General features: G+C 41.5%; 2 protein-coding genes across 2 annotated transcripts in view; both read right to left on the bottom strand.

The window, feature by feature from the left end:
* LOC117449021 (synaptophysin-like) overlaps positions 1-14725 on the bottom strand; it is a 26830-nt gene extending 12105 nt beyond the window's left edge. The window contains exons 1-2 of the mRNA XM_034086348.1: positions 14621-14725; positions 12756-12821 (exon numbers count right to left, since the gene is read on the bottom strand). Of these exons, the coding sequence (XP_033942239.1) occupies positions 12756-12821; positions 14621-14638 (84 nt within the window). The 5' untranslated portion in view covers positions 14639-14725. The remainder of the gene's footprint in view (positions 1-12755; positions 12822-14620) is intronic.
* A 951-nt stretch (positions 14726-15676) lies between these two features.
* Positions 15677-27500, bottom strand: part of LOC117449586 (voltage-dependent L-type calcium channel subunit alpha-1D-like) — an 80026-nt gene continuing 68202 nt past the window's right edge. Inside the window, exons 34-44 of the mRNA XM_071203663.1 lie at positions 25683-25693; positions 25466-25562; positions 24948-25050; positions 24741-24842; positions 24454-24578; positions 23036-23373; positions 21231-21512; positions 18657-19774; positions 18344-18453; positions 16924-17247; positions 15677-16356 (exon numbers count right to left, since the gene is read on the bottom strand). Coding sequence (XP_071059764.1) covers positions 16150-16356; positions 16924-17247; positions 18344-18453; positions 18657-19774; positions 21231-21512; positions 23036-23373; positions 24454-24578; positions 24741-24842; positions 24948-25050; positions 25466-25562; positions 25683-25693 — 2817 coding nt within the window. The 3' untranslated portion in view covers positions 15677-16149. The remainder of the gene's footprint in view (positions 16357-16923; positions 17248-18343; positions 18454-18656; positions 19775-21230; positions 21513-23035; positions 23374-24453; positions 24579-24740; positions 24843-24947; positions 25051-25465; positions 25563-25682; positions 25694-27500) is intronic.

Raw genomic sequence — 27500 nt, 5'->3', positions numbered from 1 at the left:
TGCTGATGTTCAGGTGTATATCAGTATGTAGTGTCTCTACTTTAAAGAGTCCTCTCCTGCTGATGTTCAGGTGTATATCAGTATGTAGTGTCTCTACTTTAAAGAGTCCTCTCCTGCTGATGTTCAGGTGTATATCAGTATGTAGTGTCTCTACTTTAAAGAGTCCTCTCCTGCTGATGTTCAGGTGTATATCAGTATGTAGTGTCTCTACTTTAAAGAGTCCTCTCCTGCTGATGTGCAGGTGTATATCAGTATGTAGTGTCTCTACTTTAAAGAGTCCTCTCCTGCTGATGTTCAGGTGTATATCAGTATGTAGTGTCTCTACTTTAAAGAGTCCTCTCCTGCTGATGTTCAGGTGTATATCAGTATGTAGTGTCTCTACTTTAAAGAGTCCTCTCCTGCTGATGTTCAGGTGTATATCAGTATGTAGTGTCTCTACTTTAAAGAGTCCTCTCCTGCTGATGTTCAGGTGTATATCAGTATGTAGTGTCTCTACTTTAAAGAGTCCTCTCCTGCTGATGTTCAGGTGTATATCAGTATGTAGTGTCTCTACTTTAAAGAGTCCTCTCCTGCTGATGTTCAGGTGTATATCAGTATGTAGTGTCTCTACTTTAAAGAGTCCTCTCCTGCTGATGTTCAGGTGTATATCAGTATGTAGTGTCTCTACTTTAAAGAGTCCTCTCCTGCTGATGTTCAGGTGTATATCAGTATGTAGTGTCTCTACTTTAAAGAGTCCTCTCCTGCTGATGTTCAGGTGTATATCAGTATGTAGTGTCTCTACTTTAAAGAGTCCTCTCCTGCTGATGTTCAGGTGTATATCAGTATGTAGTGTCTCTACTTTAAAGAGTCCTCTCCTGCTGATGTTCAGGTGTATATCAGTATGTAGTGTCTCTACTTTAAAGAGTCCTCTCCTGCTGATGTTCAGGTGTATATCAGTATGTAGTGTCTCTACTTTAAAGAGTCCTCTCCTGCTGATGTTCAGGTGTATATCAGTATGTAGTGTCTCTACTTTAAAGAGTCCTCTCCTGCTGATGTTCAGGTGTATATCAGTATGTAGTGTCTCTACTTTAAAGAGTCCTCTCCTGCTGATGTTCAGGTGTATATCAGTATGTAGTGTCTCTACTTTAAAGAGTCCTCTCCTGCTGATGTTCAGGTGTATATCAGTATGTAGTGTCTCTACTTTAAAGAGTCCTCTCCTGCTGATGTTCAGGTGTATATCAGTATGTAGTGTCTCTACTTTAAAGAGTCCTCTCCTGCTGATGTTCAGGTGTATATCAGTATGTAGTGTCTCTACTTTAAAGAGTCCTCTCCTGCTGATGTTCAGGTGTATATCAGTATGTAGTGTCTCTACTTTAAAGAGTCCTCTCCTGCTGATGTTCAGGTGTATATCAGTATGTAGTGTCTCTACTTTAAAGAGTCCTCTCCTGCTGATGTTCAGGTGTATATCAGTATGTAGTGTCTCTACTTTAAAGAGTCCTCTCCTGCTGATGTTCAGGTGTATATCAGTATGTAGTGTCTCTACTTTAAAGAGTCCTCTCCTGCTGATGTTCAGGTGTATATCAGTATGTAGTGTCTCTACTTTAAAGAGTCCTCTCCTGCTGATGTTCAGGTGTATATCAGTATGTAGTGTCTCTACTTTAAAGAGTCCTCTCCTGCTGATGTTCAGGTGTATATCAGTATGTAGTGTCTCTACTTTAAAGAGTCCTCTCCTGCTGATGTTCAGGTGTATATCAGTATGTAGTGTCTCTACTTTAAAGAGTCCTCTCCTGCTGATGTTCAGGTGTATATCAGTATGTAGTGTCTCTACTTTAAAGAGTCCTCTCCTGCTGATGTTCAGGTGTATATCAGTATGTAGTGTCTCTACTTTAAAGAGTCCTCTCCTGCTGATGTTCAGGTGTATATCAGTATGTAGTGTCTCTACTTTAAAGAGTCCTCTCCTGCTGATGTTCAGGTGTATATCAGTATGTAGTGTCTCTACTTTAAAGAGTCCTCTCCTGCTGATGTTCAGGTGTATATCAGTATGTAGTGTCTCTACTTTAAAGAGTCCTCTCCTGCTGATGTTCAGGTGTATATCAGTATGTAGTGTCTCTACTTTAAAGAGTCCTCTCCTGCTGATGTTCAGGTGTATATCAGTATGTAGTGTCTCTACTTTAAAGAGTCCTCTCCTGCTGATGTTCAGGTGTATATCAGTATGTAGTGTCTCTACTTTAAAGAGTCCTCTCCTGCTGATGTTCAGGTGTATATCAGTATGTAGTGTCTCTACTTTAAAGAGTCCTCTCCTGCTGATGTTCAGGTGTATATCAGTATGTAGTGTCTCTACTTTAAAGAGTCCTCTCCTGCTGATGTTCAGGTGTATATCAGTATGTAGTGTCTCTACTTTAAAGAGTCCTCTCCTGCTGATGTTCAGGTGTATATCAGTATGTAGTGTCTCTACTTTAAAGAGTCCTCTCCTGCTGATGTTCAGGTGTATATCAGTATGTAGTGTCTCTACTTTAAAGAGTCCTCTCCTGCTGATGTTCAGGTGTATATCAGTATGTAGTGTCTCTACTTTAAAGAGTCCTCTCCTGCTGATGTTCAGGTGTATATCAGTATGTAGTGTCTCTACTTTAAAGAGTCCTCTCCTGCTGATGTTCAGGTGTATATCAGTATGTAGTGTCTCTACTTTAAAGAGTCCTCTCCTGCTGATGTTCAGGTGTATATCAGTATGTAGTGTCTCTACTTTAAAGAGTCCTCTCCTGCTGATGTTCAGGTGTATATCAGTATGTAGTGTCTCTACTTTAAAGAGTCCTCTCCTGCTGATGTTCAGGTGTATATCAGTATGTAGTGTCTCTACTTTAAAGAGTCCTCTCCTGCTGATGTTCAGGTGTATATCAGTATGTAGTGTCTCTACTTTAAAGAGTCCTCTCCTGCTGATGTTCAGGTGTATATCAGTATGTAGTGTCTCTACTTTAAAGAGTCCTCTCCTGCTGATGTTCAGGTGTATATCAGTATGTAGTGTCTCTACTTTAAAGAGTCCTCTCCTGCTGATGTTCAGGTGTATATCAGTATGTAGTGTCTCTACTTTAAAGAGTCCTCTCCTGCTGATGTTCAGGTGTATATCAGTATGTAGTGTCTCTACTTTAAAGAGTCCTCTCCTGCTGATGTTCAGGTGTATATCAGTATGTAGTGTCTCTACTTTAAAGAGTCCTCTCCTGCTGATGTTCAGGTGTATATCAGTATGTAGTGTCTCTACTTTAAAGAGTCCTCTCCTGCTGATGTTCAGGTGTATATCAGTATGTAGTGTCTCTACTTTAAAGAGTCCTCTCCTGCTGATGTTCAGGTGTATATCAGTATGTAGTGTCTCTACTTTAAAGAGTCCTCTCCTGCTGATGTTCAGGTGTATATCAGTATGTAGTGTCTCTACTTTAAAGAGTCCTCTCCTGCTGATGTTCAGGTGTATATCAGTATGTAGTGTCTCTACTTTAAAGAGTCCTCTCCTGCTGATGTTCAGGTGTATATCAGTATGTAGTGTCTCTACTTTAAAGAGTCCTCTCCTGCTGATGTTCAGGTGTATATCAGTATGTAGTGTCTCTACTTTAAAGAGTCCTCTCCTGCTGATGTTCAGGTGTATATCAGTATGTAGTGTCTCTACTTTAAAGAGTCCTCTCCTGCTGATGTTCAGGTGTATATCAGTATGTAGTGTCTCTACTTTAAAGAGTCCTCTCCTGCTGATGTTCAGGTGTATATCAGTATGTAGTGTCTCTACTTTAAAGAGTCCTCTCCTGCTGATGTTCAGGTGTATATCAGTATGTAGTGTCTCTACTTTAAAGAGTCCTCTCCTGCTGATGTTCAGGTGTATATCAGTATGTAGTGTCTCTACTTTAAAGAGTCCTCTCCTGCTGATGTTCAGGTGTATATCAGTATGTAGTGTCTCTACTTTAAAGAGTCCTCTCCTGCTGATGTTCAGGTGTATATCAGTATGTAGTGTCTCTACTTTAAAGAGTCCTCTCCTGCTGATGTTCAGGTGTATATCAGTATGTAGTGTCTCTACTTTAAAGAGTCCTCTCCTGCTGATGTTCAGGTGTATATCAGTATGTAGTGTCTCTACTTTAAAGAGTCCTCTCCTGCTGATGTTCAGGTGTATATCAGTATGTAGTGTCTCTACTTTAAAGAGTCCTCTCCTGCTGATGTTCAGGTGTATATCAGTATGTAGTGTCTCTACTTTAAAGAGTCCTCTCCTGCTGATGTTCAGGTGTATATCAGTATGTAGTGTCTCTACTTTAAAGAGTCCTCTCCTGCTGATGTTCAGGTGTATATCAGTATGTAGTGTCTCTACTTTAAAGAGTCCTCTCCTGCTGATGTTCAGGTGTATATCAGTATGTAGTGTCTCTACTTTAAAGAGTCCTCTCCTGCTGATGTTCAGGTGTATATCAGTATGTAGTGTCTCTACTTTAAAGAGTCCTCTCCTGCTGATGTTCAGGTGTATATCAGTATGTAGTGTCTCTACTTTAAAGAGTCCTCTCCTGCTGATGTTCAGGTGTATATCAGTATGTAGTGTCTCTACTTTAAAGAGTCCTCTCCTGCTGATGTTCAGGTGTATATCAGTATGTAGTGTCTCTACTTTAAAGAGTCCTCTCCTCCTGCTGATGTTCAGGTGTATATCAGTATGTAGTGTCTCTACTTTAAAGAGTCCTCTCCTGCTGCTGTTCAGGTGTATATCAGTATGTAGTGTCTCTACTTTAAAGAGTCCTCTCCTGCTGATGTTCAGGTGTATATCAGTATGTAGTGTCTCTACTTTAAAGAGTCCTCTCCTGCTGATGTTCAGGTGTATATCAGTATGTAGTGTCTCTACTTTAAAGAGTCCTCTCCTGCTGATGTTCAGGTGTATATCAGTATGTAGTGTCTCTACTTTAAAGAGTCCTCTCCTGCTGATGTTCAGGTGTATATCAGTATGTAGTGTCTCTACTTTAAAGAGTCCTTTCCTGCTGATGTTCAGGTGTATATCAGTATGTAGTGTCTCTACTTTAAAGAGTCCTCTCCTGCTGATGTTCAGGTGTATATCAGTATTAGTGTCTCTACTTTAAAGAGTCCTCTCCTGCTGATGTTCAGGTGTATATCAGTATGTAGTGTCTCTACTTTAAAGAGTCCTCTCCTGCTGATGTTCAGGTGTATATCAGTATGTAGTGTCTCTACTTTAAAGAGTCCTCTCCTGCTGATGTTCAGGTGTATATCAGTATGTAGTGTCTCTACTTTAAAGAGTCCTCTCCTGCTGATGTTCAGGTGTATATCAGTATGTAGTGTCTCTACTTTAAAGAGTCCTCTCCTGCTGATGTTCAGGTGTATATCAGTATGTAGTGTCTCTACTTTAAAGAGTCCTCTCCTGCTGATGTTCAGGTGTATATCAGTATGTAGTGTCTCTACTTTAAAGAGTCCTCTCCTGCTGATGTTCAGGTGTATATCAGTATGTAGTGTCTCTACTTTAAAGAGTCCTCTCCTGCTGATGTTCAGGTGTATATCAGTATGTAGTGTCTCTACTTTAAAGAGTCCTCTCCTGCTGATGTTCAGGTGTATATCAGTATGTAGTGTCTCTACTTTAAAGAGTCCTCTCCTGCTGATGTTCAGGTGTATATCAGTATGTAGTGTCTCTACTTTAAAGAGTCCTCTCCTGCTGATGTTCAGGTGTATATCAGTATGTAGTGTCTCTACTTTAAAGAGTCCTCTCCTGCTGATGTTCAGGTGTATATCAGTATGTAGTGTCTCTACTTTAAAGAGTCCTCTCCTGCTGATGTTCAGGTGTATATCAGTATGTAGTGTCTCTACTTTAAAGAGTCCTCTCCTGCTGATGTTCAGGTGTATATCAGTATGTAGTGTCTCTACTTTAAAGAGTCCTCTCCTGCTGATGTTCAGGTGTATATCAGTATGTAGTGTCTCTACTTTAAAGAGTCCTCTCCTGCTGATGTTCAGGTGTATATCAGTATGTAGTGTCTCTACTTTAAAGAGTCCTCTCCTGCTGATGTTCAGGTGTATATCAGTATGTAGTGTCTCTACTTTAAAGAGTCCTCTCCTGCTGATGTTCAGGTGTATATCAGTATGTAGTGTCTCTACTTTAAAGAGTCCTCTCCTGCTGATGTTCAGGTGTATATCAGTATGTAGTGTCTCTACTTTAAAGAGTCCTCTCCTGCTGATGTTCAGGTGTATATCAGTATGTAGTGTCTCTACTTTAAAGAGTCCTCTCCTGCTGATGTTCAGGTGTATATCAGTATGTAGTGTCTCTACTTTAAAGAGTCCTCTCCTGCTGATGTTCAGGTGTATATCAGTATGTAGTGTCTCTACTTTAAAGAGTCCTCTCCTGCTGATGTTCAGGTGTATATCAGTATGTAGTGTCTCTACTTTAAAGAGTCCTCTCCTGCTGATGTTCAGGTGTATATCAGTATGTAGTGTCTCTACTTTAAAGAGTCCTCTCCTGCTGATGTTCAGGTGTATATCAGTATGTAGTGTCTCTACTTTAAAGAGTCCTCTCCTGCTGATGTTCAGGTGTATATCAGTATGTAGTGTCTCTACTTTAAAGAGTCCTCTCCTGCTGATGTTCAGGTGTATGTCCAATTAGAGTTACTTTACATTGACAGATGAGAGGAAGGAGCAGTGATAGGGGGGAGGAATGAAGGAGTGAAGGAGGAGTGATGGAGGAGGAATGAAGGAGTGATGGAGGAGGAATGAAGGAGTGATAGGGGGGAGGAATGAAGGAGGAGTGATGGAGGAGGAATGAAGGAGGAGTGATGGAGGAGGAATGAAGGAGTGATAGGGGGGAGGAATGAAGGAGTGAAGGAGGAGTGATGGAGGAGGAATGGAGGAGTGATGGGGGGGAGGAATGAAGGAGTGAAGGAGGAGTGATGGAGGAGGAATGGAGGAGTGATGGGGGAGGAAGGAGAGAAAAGAAATGGTGGCACGCAGAGTTTGGGTGCCATGGAAACAGTGCTGGCAGCGTCACACAGCGAGGAGGCAGAGGACGGTTTTCACACGGAGACACAATATCCGAGTGTGTGATGTGTGTGTGTGTGTGTGTGTGTGTGTGTGTGTGTGTGTGTGTGCGTGCGTGCGTGTGTGTGGTTGTGGGTGGGTGTCCACTACTGATGTATGAAATGAAAGTAGAGGATGATGCATCGAGACGTTTTACTGATGCTGCTTCTGTGTCCCTTGATATGCTGCAAAACAGAATAGACATTTTATTTCTTCTTTAATTATGTTTTCCATTTTATTATATCTATTTTTAAAATATATCAATTTTTTCAAATCCTATTTTAATCCTATTTTTACATAAACATTGTATTTTCCATTAATTATTTCGCCTGTTTTTCATGTTCATTGTCATGTACGTTTCCCTTATCGTGGAGCACGTTACTCTGCATGTCTGGCTTGGGATACACACAGAAGTGTACCCTTTGTTCCCCCTATGCACAGATACCAGGGAGGTTTTTATGGATTATTGATTGTAAAGGATTATCTTCTCATACATCACGGTTCTGCTCATGAAGTCAATCTGCATCCACAGCCTGTAGTGTGTGCAGTACGTTTATATTAATACATGTATCTGTAATTGCTTAAGTGAATATTCTGGGATGATATTCAGCAATTTCTCAAGTTTGACGATCTTATTAAGATTGACTGGTTCTTACACAACATTAATGCCTCATCGTAGGAGGTTTAGCGCCTGCGAGTGTGCCGACATGAAGCCAAGAGAACAAAGAGTCAACACAAGCTGCGCGCCTGCAGCAACAAACACGAGCGTCTGAACAGAAAACACCCCGGAGCTTCGGCAGAACCAACACATCCTCATCTTCATCTCACATCAGAGAGGCTCCACCTCCATGTTCTCACTCGCGTCTACAGAGACACACACACACACACACACACACCACACACACACACACACACACACACACACACACACACGCACGCACGCGCGCGCGCACACACACACACACACACACAGTCACATGCACGCTCCACCTCGTGCATTTCGCGAGTATGATAAAACTGATTAAGTCTGAAATGTGAGGAATCTTTGCCTAAATGTTGAAGTACACATTTTAACTTATCTTCTTATATTTTTGTTATATTTTATTTTATATCCTTACTGCACATTTTTACTTGAATTTCTTGTTTAAATATTCATTTACACATTCTTACTTTAACATCTTTAATAATTAATTAATCAAAGCAAATATAGGCTATATTTTTATTTTTCGCTCCTTAGCAACTGTCACGAAACCCAATTCCTTGAAAGTGATTTGATTTGAATGACACTAATCTACACCGATCTCTCTTCCTGTACACATATCAACTCATGCTGACACATTTGATAAATCGGCGCATACTGCCTGCATTAAAGATTATTCACACGACACTGAAGCATCTCTTCTTGCAGCCTGTAATGGAGGGAGGCTCCTCTCCTCCCGTGTGTGTGCGTGCGTGTGCATGTGGGCCGGTCGGATAAGTCACTAGCACCCCCCCCCCCTCGTTGACAATTTACTAGCGGTATTTACTTGCGGTACCGAGGAGGGCCCGTGTGTGTGTGCGTGTGTATGTGCGTGTGCGCGTGCGTGTGTTTGTGTGTCTCCATTATTAATCCAGAGAGAGAGGGAGCAGCTCCCCCTCCCGTCTGACGGCAGCAGATGATTCACGGCCTCCGGAGCGAGCCTCCTGATTGGACGAGGGGCTGCACACTCACTCTGCCTCAGGGAAGGACTCCAGAGTCATGCAGCACACTCATTGTGCCTCTGTGATGGAGGAGCTGCAGCCTATGTTATTTAATTTCACATTTTCAGAAATCTCATTTGACTGTAGTGCTACGTGCACATATTGCTTTAGCTAACAGCTACGGGGGCCATTTGCAGGAAGGGATCATTCGTGCTCAAATTCCCACTAGTCTACCCTCCCAAAATGTATTCTTTAGTACTTTTGTGTGTGTCTGTTTTGTTTGAATTACTATGTGTTAAATGCCTGAAGCACTTTGAATGGCCTCTGTATCTTAAAATGTGCTGTACAAATAAACTAACCTTGAACCCTGATTAAGTCTAAATCTGTATACTTTATTACTATATTCAGGTCTTCTACTGTACGGTATTACATTTCACATTGTTTAAATCTCATTCGACTGTACGTGCATTTAGTTTACACATCCCTGCTTACTCCTGCATCTAACATGCACCAAAAGGTCATTTGCTAAATATTAATTGCACTATTTTTATGTCTTCAGTGCATTGTGCGTCAACCAGGGCTTCAGCTAACAGTTATAGGCTCCACATTCCTTTAACCTACCCTCCCAAAATGTATTCTGTATTACTTTGCATGCAGGAATGTAATGTTTATATCCATGTATAGGATTTATTCTAACTTGTAATTCAGTTTATCTCATTATTTGCATGAATACATTGTTTAACCTTGCCTTTACTTGCACCAATATGTCAAATGTAATCACACCATTGCTTGTCTTGAACATACTGGCTAAGGCTGTAGCTCACAGATATGGGACCCATGTGCTACTCCTACTCGATTTCCTTTTCATTTCTCCGTCCAAAATGTCTTCTTTATATCATTGCATGCAAGTATTACATGTTTTAAGTTAATAATTTTAGAATATGAAGGATTTTATTTGACTGTACAGTGTGTGCGCTTACATTCAGATGTATCTAATTATTTCCGTGTACTTATTCCTGCATCTGACCTGCACGATAAGGTCATGTGCGCTCATTTAATGTATTTACGTCTTACAGATGTAGCACCCCAGATCAGACTCAAATGGGTGTGTCCCAGTCAAAAGCCCAGCGGATGCCAGTGGCTGGGGGTGTTGCCCAATTTCCCCATTTGTTCAATTACAGGATTTAACCATGAGATGGCGCTTCATTCACAAAATACACAAAGACAACTGGGTGTTGTAGAAACATCAATATTTTAGATCAAATAAAGTATATAGTTTGCTTTATGCAGTATATTGCATTTTGCATTTTGTTGAGGAGCTCGGGACTTAAGATGTTTCTTGCCAACAACTATACTGTAGCTATTTTGCACATGACACCTCGAGTCTTGAATAATTAGGGCTGCTAAGTCATCTCATTTTCCAATTATTTACTTAATCTATATAATATTTTGTCTATAAAATGCACAGACCATACAGGAGCATTCATTATGACTTCAAGCATTAGTTTTTTACATTTTGGCTATGGAAGTACAACTGAAAGTGAACTAAGACATTTATAGGAGATCATGATATTACAAGTGAACACACACTTGAAATGCCAAGAGGAAAACACCAAACATAGATAACAAAGTGTTAGCGACGTCACCGTAGCCACGCCCTCTAGCACACACTGCTTTAATGTCTATTTTTACTCCAAATTGAACCATAATTCACTAATCAAACATCATGGTGTACTGAAGAAGACTTGCAACTAGAGTTTGAGACCATAAACCCACCAGGGAAATGTATTCTGAGGTAATACATCAAGTGAGAAGTCGGCCTATTTCCTCATAGACTTCCATGCAATCAACCGCGGGGGTCGCCCCCTGCTGGCCATTGGAAACAAGACAAGTTCAAGGAATGGGCTTCACTTTTCAGATCAAAAGGTAGATTTAATGTCAGAAAATAACTAAAAAAAGCTCAAGGTGACCTCCCCACATCGCTTGTTTTGTTGGAACACAAGTCAAAAACCCAACGATAGTTAGTGAAGAATCGGAAAGCATCAGATCCTCACATCCGAGGAGCAAGAAAAAGAGAATAATGGGTGTTTTTGCTGGAAAAAAAAGACTCAAATGATGAATAGAAATGATCTGGCTCTATAGGTTGACAATGCAAACTGTCAGCTGTTAACATAATCTGAACAAGAGCATAAAACACATCTGGGTTTAACATTTTGAAAGCAAAGACAACATGTAGAGGCCCTCACTAGCTGTGTGTGGATATCTGTGGGAACATATCCTGCTCATCTGAAAATGCCGTTACATACTCTGTGGAATCAACTTCCAACTAGAACTAACAAACATTGCATGAGACATTCATCTGACTGTCATGTTAGGCTCTATTTATTGCACGTTTCCTTGTTTTCTGATCCCTAATATTTGGTCCTTTGTGATGTTGCAATTGGAGATGCTGAACCGTTCAGACTTGATTTGACAAAAGGGTATAATGACGTCGTTTTAATTGATGGATCATTTGCTATAATATGAACAAATAAATCCCCCTCCCGGTTGCAGCCCACGTTCAGGCACCACAACGTGCGCCAGCAGAACAAAACACCGAAGATAATCAGCTTGAGCTTAAGACAAAGGAACACAGTGAGTCCTCAGATCGGAGACGCTGGACACAGGAGCTTCCCCTTGGATGGAAACATGACAATAAATCAATTACCAAAATAGTGCGGAATTGATTTTTTAAATGCATCCCAGCTCACGGCCTACGCTTACTTATTTATTTATTAGATAAGTGTGTTTTTGGGGAGTTTTTCCACATGCTGAACCATGTTTGTGTTTCTGTTGTTGCCTTTCGATTGTGTCCAAATGGGTAACATGCGTACGCTTCGATTGGTGCAGAGAGGAACAAATCAAACTGATGACATTATTGTTGATACCCTAAATTGATGAATTGATAATTATCATTTAAATATGTCTAACTATAGGCAGAACTTAGCTACTTAATGTCTTAAGACACCCCTTTTCTTTTTTAAATACCTCACCAAAACGCGTTATTAAAAAACATATATTTCAGATGCCGAACTGATTTGAGCTCAATTGGACATTTTTCTAATTCTGTTGGTCTAGCATTACTATACTTGTGGGGACCTAAATCTGTTTACAGTCATGCGTGGGGACTCACCTCCCTTATGGGGACAAATTGGAGGTCCCCATAAGGGAATCATGAAGACTTGGTTAGGTTTAGGGTTAGGCATGTGTTGGTTAGGATAAGTCTCCAGGAAATGCATGTAAGTCAATGTAATGTCCCCTGAAGTGATGTATACATGGTATGTGTGTGTGTGTGTGTGTGTGTGTGTGTGTGTGTGTGGTGTGTGTGTGTGTGTGTGTGTGTGTGTGTGTGTGTGTGTGTGTGTGTGTGTGTGTGTGTGTGTGTGTGTGTGTGTGTGTGTGTGTGTGTGTGTGTGTGTGTGTGTGTGTGTTTCCATATTAACCCAGAGAGCTTGGTGGCATTTTCAGATTGAGTCATCTTCACCCCTTTTCAACCACCATGCCATAAACTATTCACTAAAACAAATATATATTAGCATGTTTTCACTGAGGAAGATCTGGATGCACATATTTGATATGCAATACTTGCAAAAATGTACGTTTTCTCTGTAAAAAGTATGCAATTTTACTTCAATTTGGACCGTTATTGTGTTCAAAAAGCTAGATCAGATCATTCATTCGTTCGCTCTCCATATACATGCATTGTTCTAAGGTCAAACCCAACATGGCCCACAAGGCATATCAAAGTGTAACAGCCTGGAAAGATAAGAACAACAAAACAATAACATGACTAATAACAACAAAAGGAAATACAGATATGACATGCTTGGCTCTCAATTGAAAAAGGGGTCAAATTCAACCACTTTGGTCTTAAATGCAAAAATGTAAGAAATTAATCCGATAATTTATGATAAATAAGGTGTTTCCTGTTGGATTGAGTGTGTGAGCATTTCAATACAAAGATTCAACACATTTTGCTGTTCTGTGATTACGTAGTTATTATAATGTAAAATGTACGGAGTAATAAGAAGTGCACTTACCCATTGTAGAACTTTGATAAATCCCAGCGGTTGTTTGAGTATAGTGAACTGCCCTTGGGCCACCAGCTGCCAAAACACACACACACACAAAACAGCCGTTAGTTAAAATGTATTTTAACTTTTTCACACAGCTGCCGCTCGCTCTCTCTCTCTGTGTGAAGTTGATGATTAAAATCAGGAACCTAATTACCTCACACTCATAACGCCCTGAGGCTGCGTGATACAACGCCAATATGTGAGTCCACGCATCGAGGAAAGCAATAAAAGACTAACATTTGGCCATAACTGTCGCAAAAAGAGAGGGGTGTTCACTCAATTTGAAGGGGCTCAACAAAATGTAATTAGTGCATAAAGTGCTTACGCTTAAATGCTTTGAATCAGAAACAGGAAATATTTTATTTATATCGGGGAAATTGGGTTTTGTGACTCCATTTTGTAGTAAAATATCCATCAAATTAATAAAAAATGTAATAACAAATATTAACATAAACTTAATCTAAAGAAAATAACATTTAATTTAAAAAATGACACAAACTTAAGACTTTGGAAAAAAAGAAAGCAAAAACACTAAATAAAAATGTGCATATAGTACACCAAATTATGTATTTAAAAAATACTATATGAGGCTTTTTAAAGGACATGGATAGTTGCATTAAGTTGTATAGAAATGTGTGTATATATTTACATATTGGGCATTGCCCCCCTCTGTGACACTGCCTACAATACCACCATTATGGCTTCAAACGCTCTGACTGTGTGTGTGTGGGTGTGGGTGTGGGTGTGTGTGTGTGTGTGTGTGTGTGTGTGTGTGTGTGTGTGTGTGTGTGTGTGTGTGTGTGTGTGTGTGTGTGTGTGTGTGTGTGTGTGTGTGTGTGTGTGTGTGTGTGTGAGCTCCTGGCAGCATTACCGTTACACTAAAGCTGATTAACTTGTTTTCTCGGTGCTCTCACGATGCACACTTCACAGCAGCCTTCTCCTTTTATGTTAAATATCATTTTGCCCGCAGCTCTCGCGTTATCTGCCTCAAACAGGAGGATGTCTTTTTTGCGCAGGTGATGCGACACCGCAAACAAGGAGAAGAGGAGGAAGAATAAGAAGGCGGTGTGTGTGTGTGTGTGTGTGTGTGTGTGTGTGTGTGTGTGTGTGTGTGGTGTGTGTGTGTGGTGTGTGTGTGTGTGTGTGTGTGTGTGTGTGTGTGTGTGTGTGTGTGTGTATCAATAAATGGCCGCAGCAGTGATGATGGTTTCTCTATACTCTCCATCATCTTTCAGCATCCATATTGAACAGATGACGCATCCTCACAAAATGCATGTTTCATCTCCCCTCTCCGCTCACACTGAAGCCCCTCTTTGTCACAGAGCTTCTCTTATGTCGTGCGGCCTATACTGCGGCTATCCGAGCCCGCACGCACACGCACACACACACACACCGACATAATGGTCTGCCTTAGAAATGAATCATATTTGGTATCCAAGCAGCAGCATGCTCATGGAGACTAGAATCAATGAGCAGGATGAATCCCGGTGGAGACCACATCCTCTAAAAGATAAATGTCATTGCTGCAGAAATCTCTGCTCATCCTACACATTTTTTTTTGTGGTGGTGTAACTGAGAACAGGCTAATCTATTATATCTGCAGATTAACGGCAGGATAAATGGCACCGTCGTGCAGACATGCATGCATAAATCACAATTCCGACTCATCGAGAGCTCTGCGCTGAAAAACGGTAAAGGTCGGCGCATCTTTGGCCAAATAACCTCCTACTTATTGCGCAGGATGGAGGACAATAATGCGAAATGAATGAGAATCATCTACAGAGAAAATACAGTAATGAAATATATGATTTCCCCCCGCAAAGCCTTACCTGGTTTACAACATCCATCTTGGCCGCTTACTCGCTGATAAGAGGATCAGAGGGGCGGCGGGAGGGAGGCGTCTCTCCGGAACAGCCAGGGAGGGGGGTGACGGCGGGGAGGCAGACACCCAGGAGGAAGAGCAGACTGCGTCACAAATTGGGCGAGGACGTGTGAAGCGTAGTGACGTCAGAGGAAGCATCAGACGTGGAGTAAATGAGAGCCAATGAGAAAGCAGATTTATTCTAAGGGCAATGAGAGGTTGCCCCGAGGCTTATTAATGCAGAGAGGTGTGTGTGTGTGTGTGTGTGTGTGTGTGTGTGTGTGTGTGTGTGTGTGTGTGTGTGTGTGTGTGTGTGTGTGTGTGTGTGTGTGTGTGTGTGTGTGTGTGTGTGTGTGTGTATTTTGGGAGGGGTTAGATCAGTGTCTTAAATTGTGGGTTTTCTCTGGAAGTTTCTCCTTGTACGATGTGAGGGTCTAAGGACAGAGGGTCTAAGGACAGAGGGTGTCGTTTTTCTCATACTGATATTCTGAACAATCTGTGCTGTTGTATTTGCTGTAAAGTGTCTCTACTGTAGGCTGTTTTTATTATATGTACAGCACTTTGACTCGACTAAAAATCGTTTATAAATGTGCTATATAAATAAAACTTGATTTGATTTGAACGTCCCGCCAACACGGCTCCCAGACCCCACGCAGCATTCTCATCCGTTTGTCATCACTGGTGTCATTTTCTGGTTGCTAACAAACGCCATGGTAACACATAATCACTGATGTTCAGCTGTAACGGGGGCAGGAGCTCCAACAAGGCGTGTAGGACAGAGAGTGAACACACATGCTATACAGAGATGCTGTGAGAAACCAATATGAGTTTGGAACATTGAACAATGTAAATCTGTTCTAGTAGACCTCAACAATGGACCTTTAATGACCTTTAATGCTACATCCACTTCTACTTCACTATATTTTTGGAGGCGAATAACAATCTTTTTTAGTGACATGTTACAATAATAAATACAAAACAAAACATTTGAGAATACATGACGCTTTATTTAAAGTCACACAAATCCAAAATGCTGCGGTTAGTTTTCATGTTTCTCAAAAGAGGATATTCAATAGGTTTCATATATTTAAATACTTCTCTAAAATAGCGAATGCTGTTGGGCACTCGCGTATCGTTATTCGTTTAATAAATTATAAACATTTTGTTGATGTCATATTTTCTATTTTTACAGTTTGTACAGGAGTATAAAGGGACAACAGTTCATGTACAGTATAAAATGAGAACACAATGCAAAAAGAAAAGTCCAGTTTTCTGCAGCAAAACAAGGCAGTCCTGCCACATACCGCTCTTAAAGTCAGGGTGTGTGTTAGTGTGTGTTTTGGCATTTACAAACAAAATGATAACTTACCAACACAACATTTGAACTTCAGACATCAGTCTTGCACACGTTTCTCTCTCTCTTTAAAGAACACTTCCTTTCCTCACAATCCTCTCTCCTTACTTCCTCTCACTGTTAATGCAGTTTTTTTCCGGACCTCAGTAAGAGATCACGCAGTTCATCTCGTCGGCCAGCTCGTCCTCGAAGCGAGAGATGGACTGGCTGGCTCCGCGGGCGATGAGGTCGGACGCCGCGCTCTCCATGTCGTCCATACTCAGGTGACACGCCTCCGCAATCTCACGCTTCGCAAAGTTCACGAACTTCGGGTCCCGGGCGTAGACGCCGAGACCCTCGGAGATCAGGATCTGATGTGAGATAGAGAGAGGAAGGACGGAGGTTATAATTCTCTGTATCATGCCAACATAAACATGCACGTCTATGGCGTTAGGCACTCAAATTAAAATGCAAAATGTTGCCCCTTTATTTATTTTATGATAATATGCAATTACAGACTGAGGAGAATGAGAAAGTATTATCATTACTTTCTAAAATCATTAGTTGTGTTAAGTAATTATTGAGCGAATTCCAATTTATACGTATTAGTATATGTATGTATTACTAAATTCAAACATTACATTTTATACATAATTTGTTATCAAAAGTCTAGCAGCCTCTTTGCTTTTCCAGAATGATTGCTTAAAAAATAAATTACATATTTCACAGATAAACAAGCGACACATTTTATTATAAAAATGACAGTTACAGCCATTTTAATACAAATGTCCTTGTTTAAAGATAAACTAGAAAAACTCTGAACCCACCCAACCCATGAGAGAGTTCCAAGTATTTTGAAATAGTTAATATGTTGTTCATATTGATATTGCATATACATATTGCTTTGGATTTCATCAACAATGTCCCCCTTTACTCACCGACTCCACCAGGCTGTCTGCGCTCCCTTTCTCCAGGTAGCGGTGGCTGACGGGGGGCATCCTGACGCTGCCGAGGGTCCGGGTCTGACCGGGGTACCAGCCCGCGGCGGCCCGGGAGGCGGCGGGGAGGCTGGCGCTGCCGTCGCTCCACATCGGCTGGCTGCGTCCGGAGGCCTGGTCCATCCGGAGCATCGGGGTGTAGGTGAGCTTCCCTCGGCGTCCAGAGGGGGCGATCATCCCCGGGTGGTGGGGGGGCCCCGCCGTCGCCGTGTTCACCCAGGAGGCCGAGGACATGGCGCCGGTCCGCTCCAAACTGTGAACGCTCTGAGGACGGGATAGGAGGAAGTATGCACCATTTTATATACATTTCTGTTTCTTGCAATATTCGTATAGTTTTTTTATTGTTGACTAGACTAAATTAAACTAAATAACACTACAAAATAAAGCCTTTGAATCTTGAAAAAAAGTTAATTTAACTTATTAAAGTAAGCCTAAGTTATTAACAATATTATCACAATATCTGTAAATAAATAAAATGCTATCAATCACATTCATCTTTAAATGAAGTATGCTTAAAATACAAGCAAATAGAGCGGTGCAGTGACGAGTCCTAAAACCATGAGGTGAGTCAGCATTTCTCCACTTCCTGTTCCCTCGTCTCAGAGCCAATCGGATCTCTCCGTAGGGTTTAGGAAAATAGCTGGAACTAAGGTCTGTGGTTGAGACACATCGAAGAGACGGATCACGTTTTGTTCTAGGACATTAAATCATCAGCAGGGACCCCACTGGTGATTTCTGAAGAGTTGACGTGTCTGAAAAACGATGGTTGTTACCAAGTGGCTGAATAGGACTCCAGAAGTCGTGGAGGACGTTGTACGTCATTACGCCGAACACGTGAACACTCTTCTGAGTTAGTTTCTGTTCTGCTTGAAAGCAAGTCCCTGCCTCCTGCAGACTGCTCAAACAAACGCTTCAACTCGTTCCATTTTGAATCTGTATGTTTGAATATCGAGACGAGGCGTGACGTTGAAGTCGTGCTGCTGGACTCGGCTGTAGTTCCTTTATAGCATAACGTTAGCATTTTGCTTCTGGCGACTAGATTTATGATTCGAAAATAATAAAAGTAGGGTAGACATGTGGAGATTATCCGGCTGAACAAAACGTGCATTTATCAAACAGGTTTGTTTTCCACAGACCTTATTTCCAGCTATCTTCCAAAATTCTATGGAGAAATCCCATTGCTTTTTTGTCGAGGGAACCCATGCGCAGTTTATTTCTGGGGTCGGCCTACACAAATACGTCAACCCTGCACCGCTCTATAGAGGTGGAGAGTGTGCAAAAAATCGTAAAAAAATAAATGGTAAAATCGGCTGTTTTTTTTAACATGTGTGTGTGTGTGTGTGTGTGTGTGTGTGTGTACCTGTATATGGGCTCTGGGGGGGCCTATGTTGCCATGGTACCCCGGGATGGGGACGTCGTCCATGCTGCTCTGCGGCTGCAGACACTGCACGTTAAAGGAAGGTATACGGCCTGAAACAGAAAGCAGGGGATTATGAGAAAATGTCAGCATGCATGACTGTGATTCTTCTTCATATAATATAGCAAACAAACACACAAACTAAAAGAAACCAAATTCAACTAAAATAAATTAAACTTAACTAAATTAGGTTAAATAAAAACTAAACTAATCTACCTAAATAAAATTGGGTCCCTGCCCCAAATTAAAGGGTCACCTTTTGGTAGAGCAGGCAGAATGCGTCTCCTGATAAACGAGGATGCGTTCTCCTTTCCGTGGAATCCGTTCCCGGCGAACCCGCTGATCATGCTGCCGTTTCCAGCGCCGTTCATCGTGCTTCCTGAACCGTTAGCGCTAACAATGCTACCGCTATCACTGATGTATCCGTTCCCGTTGTACCCGTTAGAAGAGTAGGAAGTGGGGCTCACTGTGACAGCCTCTCTGTTCATGTTGGCGCCAATATAACCGTTACCACCGTTAGCATAGCCGTTAGTGTAACCGTTACCAGCAGGGTTTGCGTAACCGTTAGCAGCAGGGTTAGCGTAACCACTAGCAGCAGGGTTAGCGTAACCACTAGCAGCAGGGTTAGCGTAACCACTAGCAGCAGGGTTAGCGTAACCATTACCAGCAGGGTTAGCGTAACCACTACCAGCAGGGCTTGCGGAACCGTTAGCAGCAGGGTTAGCGTAACCATTACCAGCAGGGTTAGCGTAACCACTAGCAGCAGGGTTAGCGTAACCACTAGCAGCAGGGTTAGCGTAACCACTAGCAGCAGGGTTAGCGTAACCATTACCAGCAGGGTTAGCGTAACCACTACCAGCAGGGTTTGCGGAACCGTTAGCAGCAGGGTTAGCGTAACCACTAGCAGCAGGGTTTGCGGAACCGTTAGCAGCAGGGTTAGCGTAACCACTAGCAGCAGTATTAGCGTAGTTGTTAGTGTCAGTGTTAGCGTAGTTGTTAGGATCAGTGCTAACGTAGTTGTTAGGGTCAGTGGGAGCGTAGTTGTTAGGGTCAGTGGTAGCGTAGTTGTTAGGATCAGTGCTAACGTAGTTGTTAGGGTCAGTGGGAGCGTAGTTGTTAGGATCGGTGTTAGCGTAGTTGTTAGGATCAGTGCTAACGTAGTTGTTAGGGTCAGTGGTAGCGTAGTTGTTAGGATCAGTGTTAGCGTAGTTGTTAAGGTCAGTATTAGCGTAGTTGTTAGGGTCAGTGTTAGCGTAGCCGTTAGCATCAGGAACGCTGTACGATGTCTCCCCGACGCTGTCGACTCTCTGCAGGCTCGGATCATTGTAGACGGGCTCAGGTTCTGCAGGAGGGACCGGTTCTGGATACACGTAGCTGTAGACAATACAAAAGAGTTAACTTATGTTTTTTCAAAAATACATTGGGGAAATATACTTCTTCCGCTAAGAGTTAGATATAGATTTAGATACAACTCGATATTTGTCAACGTTCAAACTGTTAGCTTAGCTTAGCATAAAGATTTAGATAATTGGCTTTGTTGCAAAGTTTGTGATAAGATTTCTCCTGATAGACACAGAGAAAGAAATCTACGGCCTCATGCAGGAAGTGATTAAACAATCTTTTGTTAGTAGCCATGGATTTCTAAGATTCACTTATGTTTTGCTATTCTTTTAGGTAAGATAACAGTTTAGAAGACTGAAGAGCGCTTTTCCAAAATAAACATGTTTTTTCAGTGCAAAGGAACAGTTTGAGATATTGGGGAATAAGCTTATTCTGCCACGAGTGAGATGGTTAGTTTATCTTAGTTTAGCATAAAGACTGGAAGAGGACATGCTTACACACCTTCCGGCGCAGACTGAAAACTCATCTCTTTCGACTCCACTTCGAGCGATAGAATGACTAACAAAGAACTGCTAACAGAGCACTTGTATACTAATAAAGGACTGGCTTATCTAAAGCCAGTTGAGTAGCACTTGAATGATTGGCTCTTTGAAACCTGATGTACTTATATGATTCTATTTTCTTCAAGGTTGTGTCTTCCTGGTCGAATGTACTTATTGTAAGTCGCTTTGGATAAAAGCGTCAGCTAAATGCAATGTAATGTAACATGCAAGAATATGAGGGAGACTTAGGCCCAATCCCAAACCACGCCCTACACCCTACCCCTCCGTTTGCACGTTCGCGCGGAGGGTCCGCCACATTAAGTGCTGTTCCAAACCAAGGAGTGTGGAGGGGGAGTGGGCTATCAAGCCCTCACACAGCGAGTCTGCAGCGGTGCTGACTTGAGACCGGTCTCTACCTGACCGGAGTCACGCTGTGTGTGTCCGTCAGGAAACACGCTGTTTACAAGTAGTTCCAGCAGACATCCACTGATAAACTGCGATGCTAACAGCCTCATGATGACCTCATATGTTTTTAACTCAGGATCAAACCTGTGTTTAGTCTAGAAAAAGGTAAATGTGTGCATTTTATTATAAAGTTGTGTATATTTACAGACCGTTGCAAAAACTAAGAAGCTTATAAACATCAGGTTTAAAACTAAAAGAGCTTTACAAACATAGTAACCTAATTAAAGATGTTTTATTTTAGTTATTAATTTTAATTTGTTGTCCAAGAGAAGCTGATTTGAAACCGTTGTTACATCGATGAGGGAGCCTCGTTGAGCTGAGTGTCACTCCACGGAGTTCACTAGGAGGGGGAGTGTGTAGGGTGTCGGGCGTGGTTTGGGATTGGGCCTAAGAGGGTTAGGGTGAAGCCTGCAAGCAAGCGAATACATGAACTTCTTAGTCAATGACATGTTTTGATCTCCTCCCTCTCTCTTGTTTCTTACCCTTCTGCTGGTGCTGGAGCTGCTGGCTCTCCCTCACTGACGGGAACCTGCTCAGGTACTTCAGCCGGAGCCTCCACCACCACCACCACCACCACCGGCTCCTCAACTACAGCCACCGGAGGAATCTCTGCAGGGGGAATCTCTGCAGGAGGAATCTCTGCAGGAGGAATCTCTGCAGGAGGAGGACAATCCAGAGGAGGAGGAGGACAATCCAGAGGAGGAGGACAATCCAGAGGAGGAGGAGGAGAGCCAAGAGGAGGATACTCAGTGATGGTGCCCACCCTGAACAGAAAGGAAAAACTCATTATGACTATATATAAGTGGGGGAGAGCAACTAAATACATGTACTCCACTAATTTACTCAATATTTGTAATTCAACATGTATATTTTCTACTTTGTTGTTTATTTCTTTCATTTGTATTGTACAATGCCATCTCTTTGTCTGCTGCTGAAACACAAACATTTCCCAAATTGAGATCAATAAAGTACTTCTTATCGTATCTCATATCCATGTAAGGCACTGTATGTCACAAAGCTGTTAGCAGGGCTGCTTTTCTGAGATACACGGTTCTCCCAGGACACATCTAAATAACACACGATGGTCTTAGAGAATACGATGCATTCGTGCAGATTAAACTAGCCAGCAGGAGGAGGAGGACACATCGGCAGTCAGTAGTTACAGTTGCAACAATAATGCAGAAGTAGTGATAATTCAGAAACATCAAATATCATTTTACTGCACAATACTTTAGTTCAGATTACTAACACTGCACCAACTATACGTTATCTTTAACTACATTTTACTGCACAACAAATACTTTAAGTTAAGTATATTTAGTATCTTTTACTTTACAATCAATACTTTTATTAAGGTAAATACATTTACTTTCAATGTAGGACTTTTTTCTTGCACTTGAGTATTTACTTTTTTAATTAAACTTCTGTACTTTGTTAATATTGTGTTTTTAAATATTATTTTTTTATGTTCAACATTTCTGATTCTCAATTGTCATAATATGTTCCAACACAAAGACCTACAGTACACTTGAGACAAAACATTCCTTAACCAGACCAATTCAAGACTTTTACTTTTGGCGCAGTGGGTTAGTGCGTTGGTGTTGGGATCAGGGGGAGCACAGGTTCAAACCCCACTGAGCATGTGAGTCACTTTGGATAAAAGCGTCTAACAAGTGACTGTAATGTAACAAAAGGACGTGAATACTATACTGTTGATGTGTTGTGATTTTAACGGTGTCTATTATCATCCGGCCGGGGACAACAGCTGGAAATTAGCAATGCTGGCTAAAGCTGCCCCATTTACTGTTTTGTGTGACAGTTGATCCACGACACTATAAACAAATAAACTAAACTATATGTTGGGAAAATACTGAATGTATCTTCCAACATGAGAGTAACATGCTAACTAAGCTATCCCAACTGTAGCTGTGAACATGACAGGATGTGTGATGACCTGGAAGAGCATTAGGACTGTTTGAGGCAGATGATAGCTCTGTGATTAACATGATGACTCAGCCTCTATGGAGAGAGACATCAAGCATGCTCATTTCTTACGTGGAGCTAATCTGAAGTAAACATTGAATACTGCTTTCTATTCCTCCATCTTGTGACTTTGTGACTCCCTCTCTTGGATATCAGCAAGTGAAGGACACTGCTCAGGAACTAGCTGATGCTCTGTATGTGATGACTACTTCCATTCTGGAGAGGATCACAGATACATGGATCCTGAGGTTGAAGCTCAAGCCGGGAGACCAGGGAGATTTTTCTAACATAATTATAGACCCACCTGACGGGGAGGGGCTCGGACTTGGGCGGCTGCTCCGTCACCACCTCCAGTCCTGCCAGCTCGGACCCCGGCTTGTGGTGCTCCAGCCGCCCCGTCACCTGCTCCGTCACCACCGCCTCCCTGGGCTCGCTCTCCATGAGCACCGTCACCTGCTCCACCAGCATGTGGATGGGCGGCAGCGGCGTGTCGCGGGGCGTGGAGGCCCCCGAGCCCCCGTGCTCGCTGTGGAAGATCTCGTCGTGGCCCAACTCGCCCTCTACCCCCTCCTCCTCCTCCAGGTCGCACGACATCGCCAGGCGAATCTCCGGAGCCAAATCCTGCAGCGTGCGCAGCCCCATCTGAAACACATATATTCATATATTTCAATACTTTATTTGGAATTTTTCTTTTAGTTACAATAAATCAAAGACATACACAATATACAGTAAGTAGGTACACGAAACCGTTACATGACGTACAAGAAAGAGAAAGAAAAGCTGGTTATTACATTGACAATGTTATGGTTTAGGTGTTTTGTCTCTCTCTCTCTCTCTCTCTCTCTCTCTCTCTCTCTCTCTCTCTCTCTCTCTCTCTCTCTCTCTCTCTCTCTCTCTCTCTCTCTCTGAATTCTTATTATTCTGATATCATCCTGTGTGAACTCTTACCTGCCTTATCCTTTGTTTCACTGTTATTGATGCTGTGAAGCCTAGTATTTATTTTAATAGGGGATTCATTTAAGTTATCTTTCTTACAGGGACGCGGGAAGGGGGGGTGCTGAGGGGGCTGCAGCACCCCCATCTGTTGACGGAGAGTTGTAACTGCAACGCCACAAAGTTCACTAAACAAATCGATACAAACGTTTTATTTTGAGATACTATTTTTGAGTTAGCATTTTAGTGTAAGCAGTCTATAACAAGCTTCACTATATAAGAGAAAGTGATAACGCGGTGTGCTTCTTCTGTTGCTCTGCTATAGAAAAGAAGCTCGTCAGGGATCAGGGATGGGAGTTTTGTGAAAGCAAGATTTAACAACTGAATCGCAAACGCGGCGCACCTACAGTGTAGCGTGCCACAGTTTCACCGCTGTGAGGCTCCACTAGCAGCCCCCCCCCCGCACCCGCATGCCGCACCCCCAACTCTGACTGACTTCCCGCGTCCCTGCTTTCTTATTTTATCTAAATCTAACTTTTTTTTTTTTTTAAACCATTTTATTAGGTCAAACAAATTGAATGTCGGTCAAATAAACTATTTGTAAAGCCTCTTGGATCAGGTGGAAATCAGCTAATCTTGTTTCAGTTAGCAACTTAGACATACATTATGTGAAACTTCAAAGCTTGAGACACACACACACACAGACACCCGTTTGCATATTCAAAGATTCAGAAGACTTTGATAAGTCTGTGGGGGAATCTGAAGGTGAAGCAGTATATTTAAAGTCACCTGCAGAGAAGCCGCCCTGTCCTTCCTCTTGGATTTCCTCTCCCTCTCCTTTCTCTTACGGAACTTTTTGAAATAGTCCTGAATCAGGAAGCTGGCGTAAAACTTCCCACATGTCACCTCGTCACCTGAGCAGAAACAAGTTCATTATGTGCAGGGCCAGGAGGAAGGCATACAGTATATGCTTTTGATTATTCTCAAAGGCAAGCGTGTTAATTCTCCAAAAAGTGTAATATCATTTGTAGTGAAGTGTGCTCAGGATGTCAGGCAGCTGGAGGTTTTCGTTGTACCTCTAGGTGGGGGAATAACTTCATCGATGAGCTTTGGTTTGGTGCGTTTCCACAGCTTTTTAATGATCAGCTTCAGCTCCTCGTTCTGCTGGTCGATGGGGCCTGAAGGAAAGGAGGAAAGCTTAGAGGAAACGTCAACCTGATACAAAGAGGTTTAAGTGACTTATACAGGTGCCATGCATGGGTGGAATGTGCATGAGATCTGACCTTCAGTCTTGATCTTCAGTGAAGTTCTGACGAGAGCAAACAGCGTGGCGCTGAAGGTGACCGTCCCGTCAGAGTGCAGCGGGACGTTCATGGCCACCAGTCTCTGAGAGGAGCAGAGGGACAGGGACATCTATCGCAGTCTTTCTAAAACCTTGCACCCCCTTTGAAATACTGCATGTATTGTCCCGGATCATTGCAACTCGTGGTAGCAAAAATAAAGATGAACATTGCAGGGCTGCACGGAGAATCAGTGTCTTGCAGCCTTGTAAACATTTTTTAATGTTTAGAATCCATTATTAAATTCATGGCAAAAACATTTGATCGTGTCGATGAGTAACATTGAGGTTTGAGTGGGAAATACGGGCTTGTGTTTTCACTTCTTCCTCCTGTTTTCAGCCGAGTGGCGCTGTTGCATTGTGAATAGAAATACTGAATAGAAAATGTAGTTTATTTATATTTTTTACTTTTGGTAAATACCTCCTGCCGTATTCGAAAGTACCAAATCTGCATGTACTCACTCTGCAGCACACACGATGAGGACACAGTTTTCCAAAACCAAGAGGAGGCTGAATCCTTCGCAGCATCGTGACGACATCGTTGTGCTTTATACGACCGCTGCATCAGGAACACACAACAGACACTTACTCACAGATGAGAGGCGGGTCATCTAGAGCTTTAAGAGTCAGATTCAAACACCTTAAATGTGCCTAAACCAAACTTGTATTCTCACCTTACTCTACGAACCCCTAACAATCATTTCATTTTGATCATGATTAATTTAATGCTTGCTACACCAAGTTTTGCAATATTTGGGCTCATGGCAACTAATTAAGTTATTCTACTTTCTTATTATGGTTCGGCAGAGCTGGGAAGTAGTGGAGTACAAATACTTTGTTACTGTACTTAAGTACATTTTTCTGGTATCAGTACTTTACTCCACTACTTATTTTACAGACGACTTTTTACTTTCTACTTCTTACATGTTGAACACAAATACCTGAACTTTCTACTTCTCACATGTTGAACACAAATACCTGTACTTTCTACTTCTTACATGTTGAACACAAATACCTGTACTTTCTACTTCTTACATGTTGAACACAAATACCTGTACTTTCTACTTCTTACATGTTGAACACAAATACCTGTACTTTCTACTTCTTACATGTTGAACACAAATACCTGTACTTTCTACTTCTCACATGTTGAACACAAATACCTGTACTTTCTACTTCTTACATGTTGAACACGAATACCTGTACTTTCTACTTCTTACATGTTAAACACGAATACCTGTACTTTCTACTTCTTACATGTTGAACTCAAATACCTGTACTTTCTACTTCTTACATGTTGAACTCAAATACCTGTACTTTCTACTTCTTACATGTTGAACTCAAATACCTGTACTTTCTACTTCTTACATGTTGAACACAAATACCTGTACTTTCTACTTCTTACATGTTGAACACAAATACCTGTACTTTCTACTTCTTACATGTTGAACTCAAATACCTGTACTTTCTACTTCTTACATGTTGAACACAAATACCTGTACTTTCTACTTCTTACATGTTTAACTCAAATACCTGTACTTTCTACTTCTTACATGTTGAACACAAATACCTGTACTTTCTACTTCTCACATGTTGAACACAAATACCTGAACTTTCTACTTCTCACATGTTGAACACAAATACCTGAACTTTCTACTTCTTACATGTTGAACACAAATACCTGTACTTTCTACTTCTTACATGTTGAACACAAATACCTGTACTTTCTACTTCTCACATGTTGAACACAAATACCTGTACTTTCTACTTCTCACATGTTGAACACAAATACCTGTACTTTCTACTTCTTACATGTTGAACACAAATACCTGTACTTTCTACTTCTCACATGTTGAACACAAATACTTGTACTTTCTACTTCTTACAAGTTGAACTCAAATACCTGTACTTTCTACTTCTCACATGTGGAACACAAATACCTGTACTTTCTACTTCTTACATGTTGAACTCAAATACCTGTACTTTCTACTTCTTACATGTTGAACACGAATACCTGTACTTTCTACTTCTTACATGTTGAACTCAAATACCTGTACTTTCTACTTCTTACATGTTGAACACAAATACCTGTACTTTCTACTTCTCACATGTTGAACACGAATACCTGTACTTTCTACTTCTTACATGTTGAACTCAAATACCTGTACTTTCTACTTCTTACATGTTGAACTCAAATACCTGTACTTTCTACTTCTTACATGTTGAACACAAATACCTGTACTTTCTACTTCTTACATGTTGAACTCAAATACCTGTACTTTCTACTTCTTACATGTTGAACACAAATACCTGTAGTTTCTACTTCTTACATGTTGAACACAAATACCTGTACTTTCTACTTCTTACATGTTGAACTCAAATACCTGTACTTTCTACTTCTTACATGTTGAACTCAAATACCTGTACTTTCTACTTCTTACATGTTGAACACAAATACTACTTCTTACATGTTGAACACAAATACCTGTACTTTCTA

The sequence above is a fragment of the Pseudochaenichthys georgianus genome, chromosome 7 (genome assembly GCF_902827115.2).
Source record: "Pseudochaenichthys georgianus chromosome 7, fPseGeo1.2, whole genome shotgun sequence".
Taxonomy (NCBI): domain Eukaryota; kingdom Metazoa; phylum Chordata; class Actinopteri; order Perciformes; family Channichthyidae; genus Pseudochaenichthys; species Pseudochaenichthys georgianus.
The sequence above is the reverse complement of the archived record's forward strand: the minus strand, read 5'-3'. Positions and strand labels throughout refer to the sequence as shown.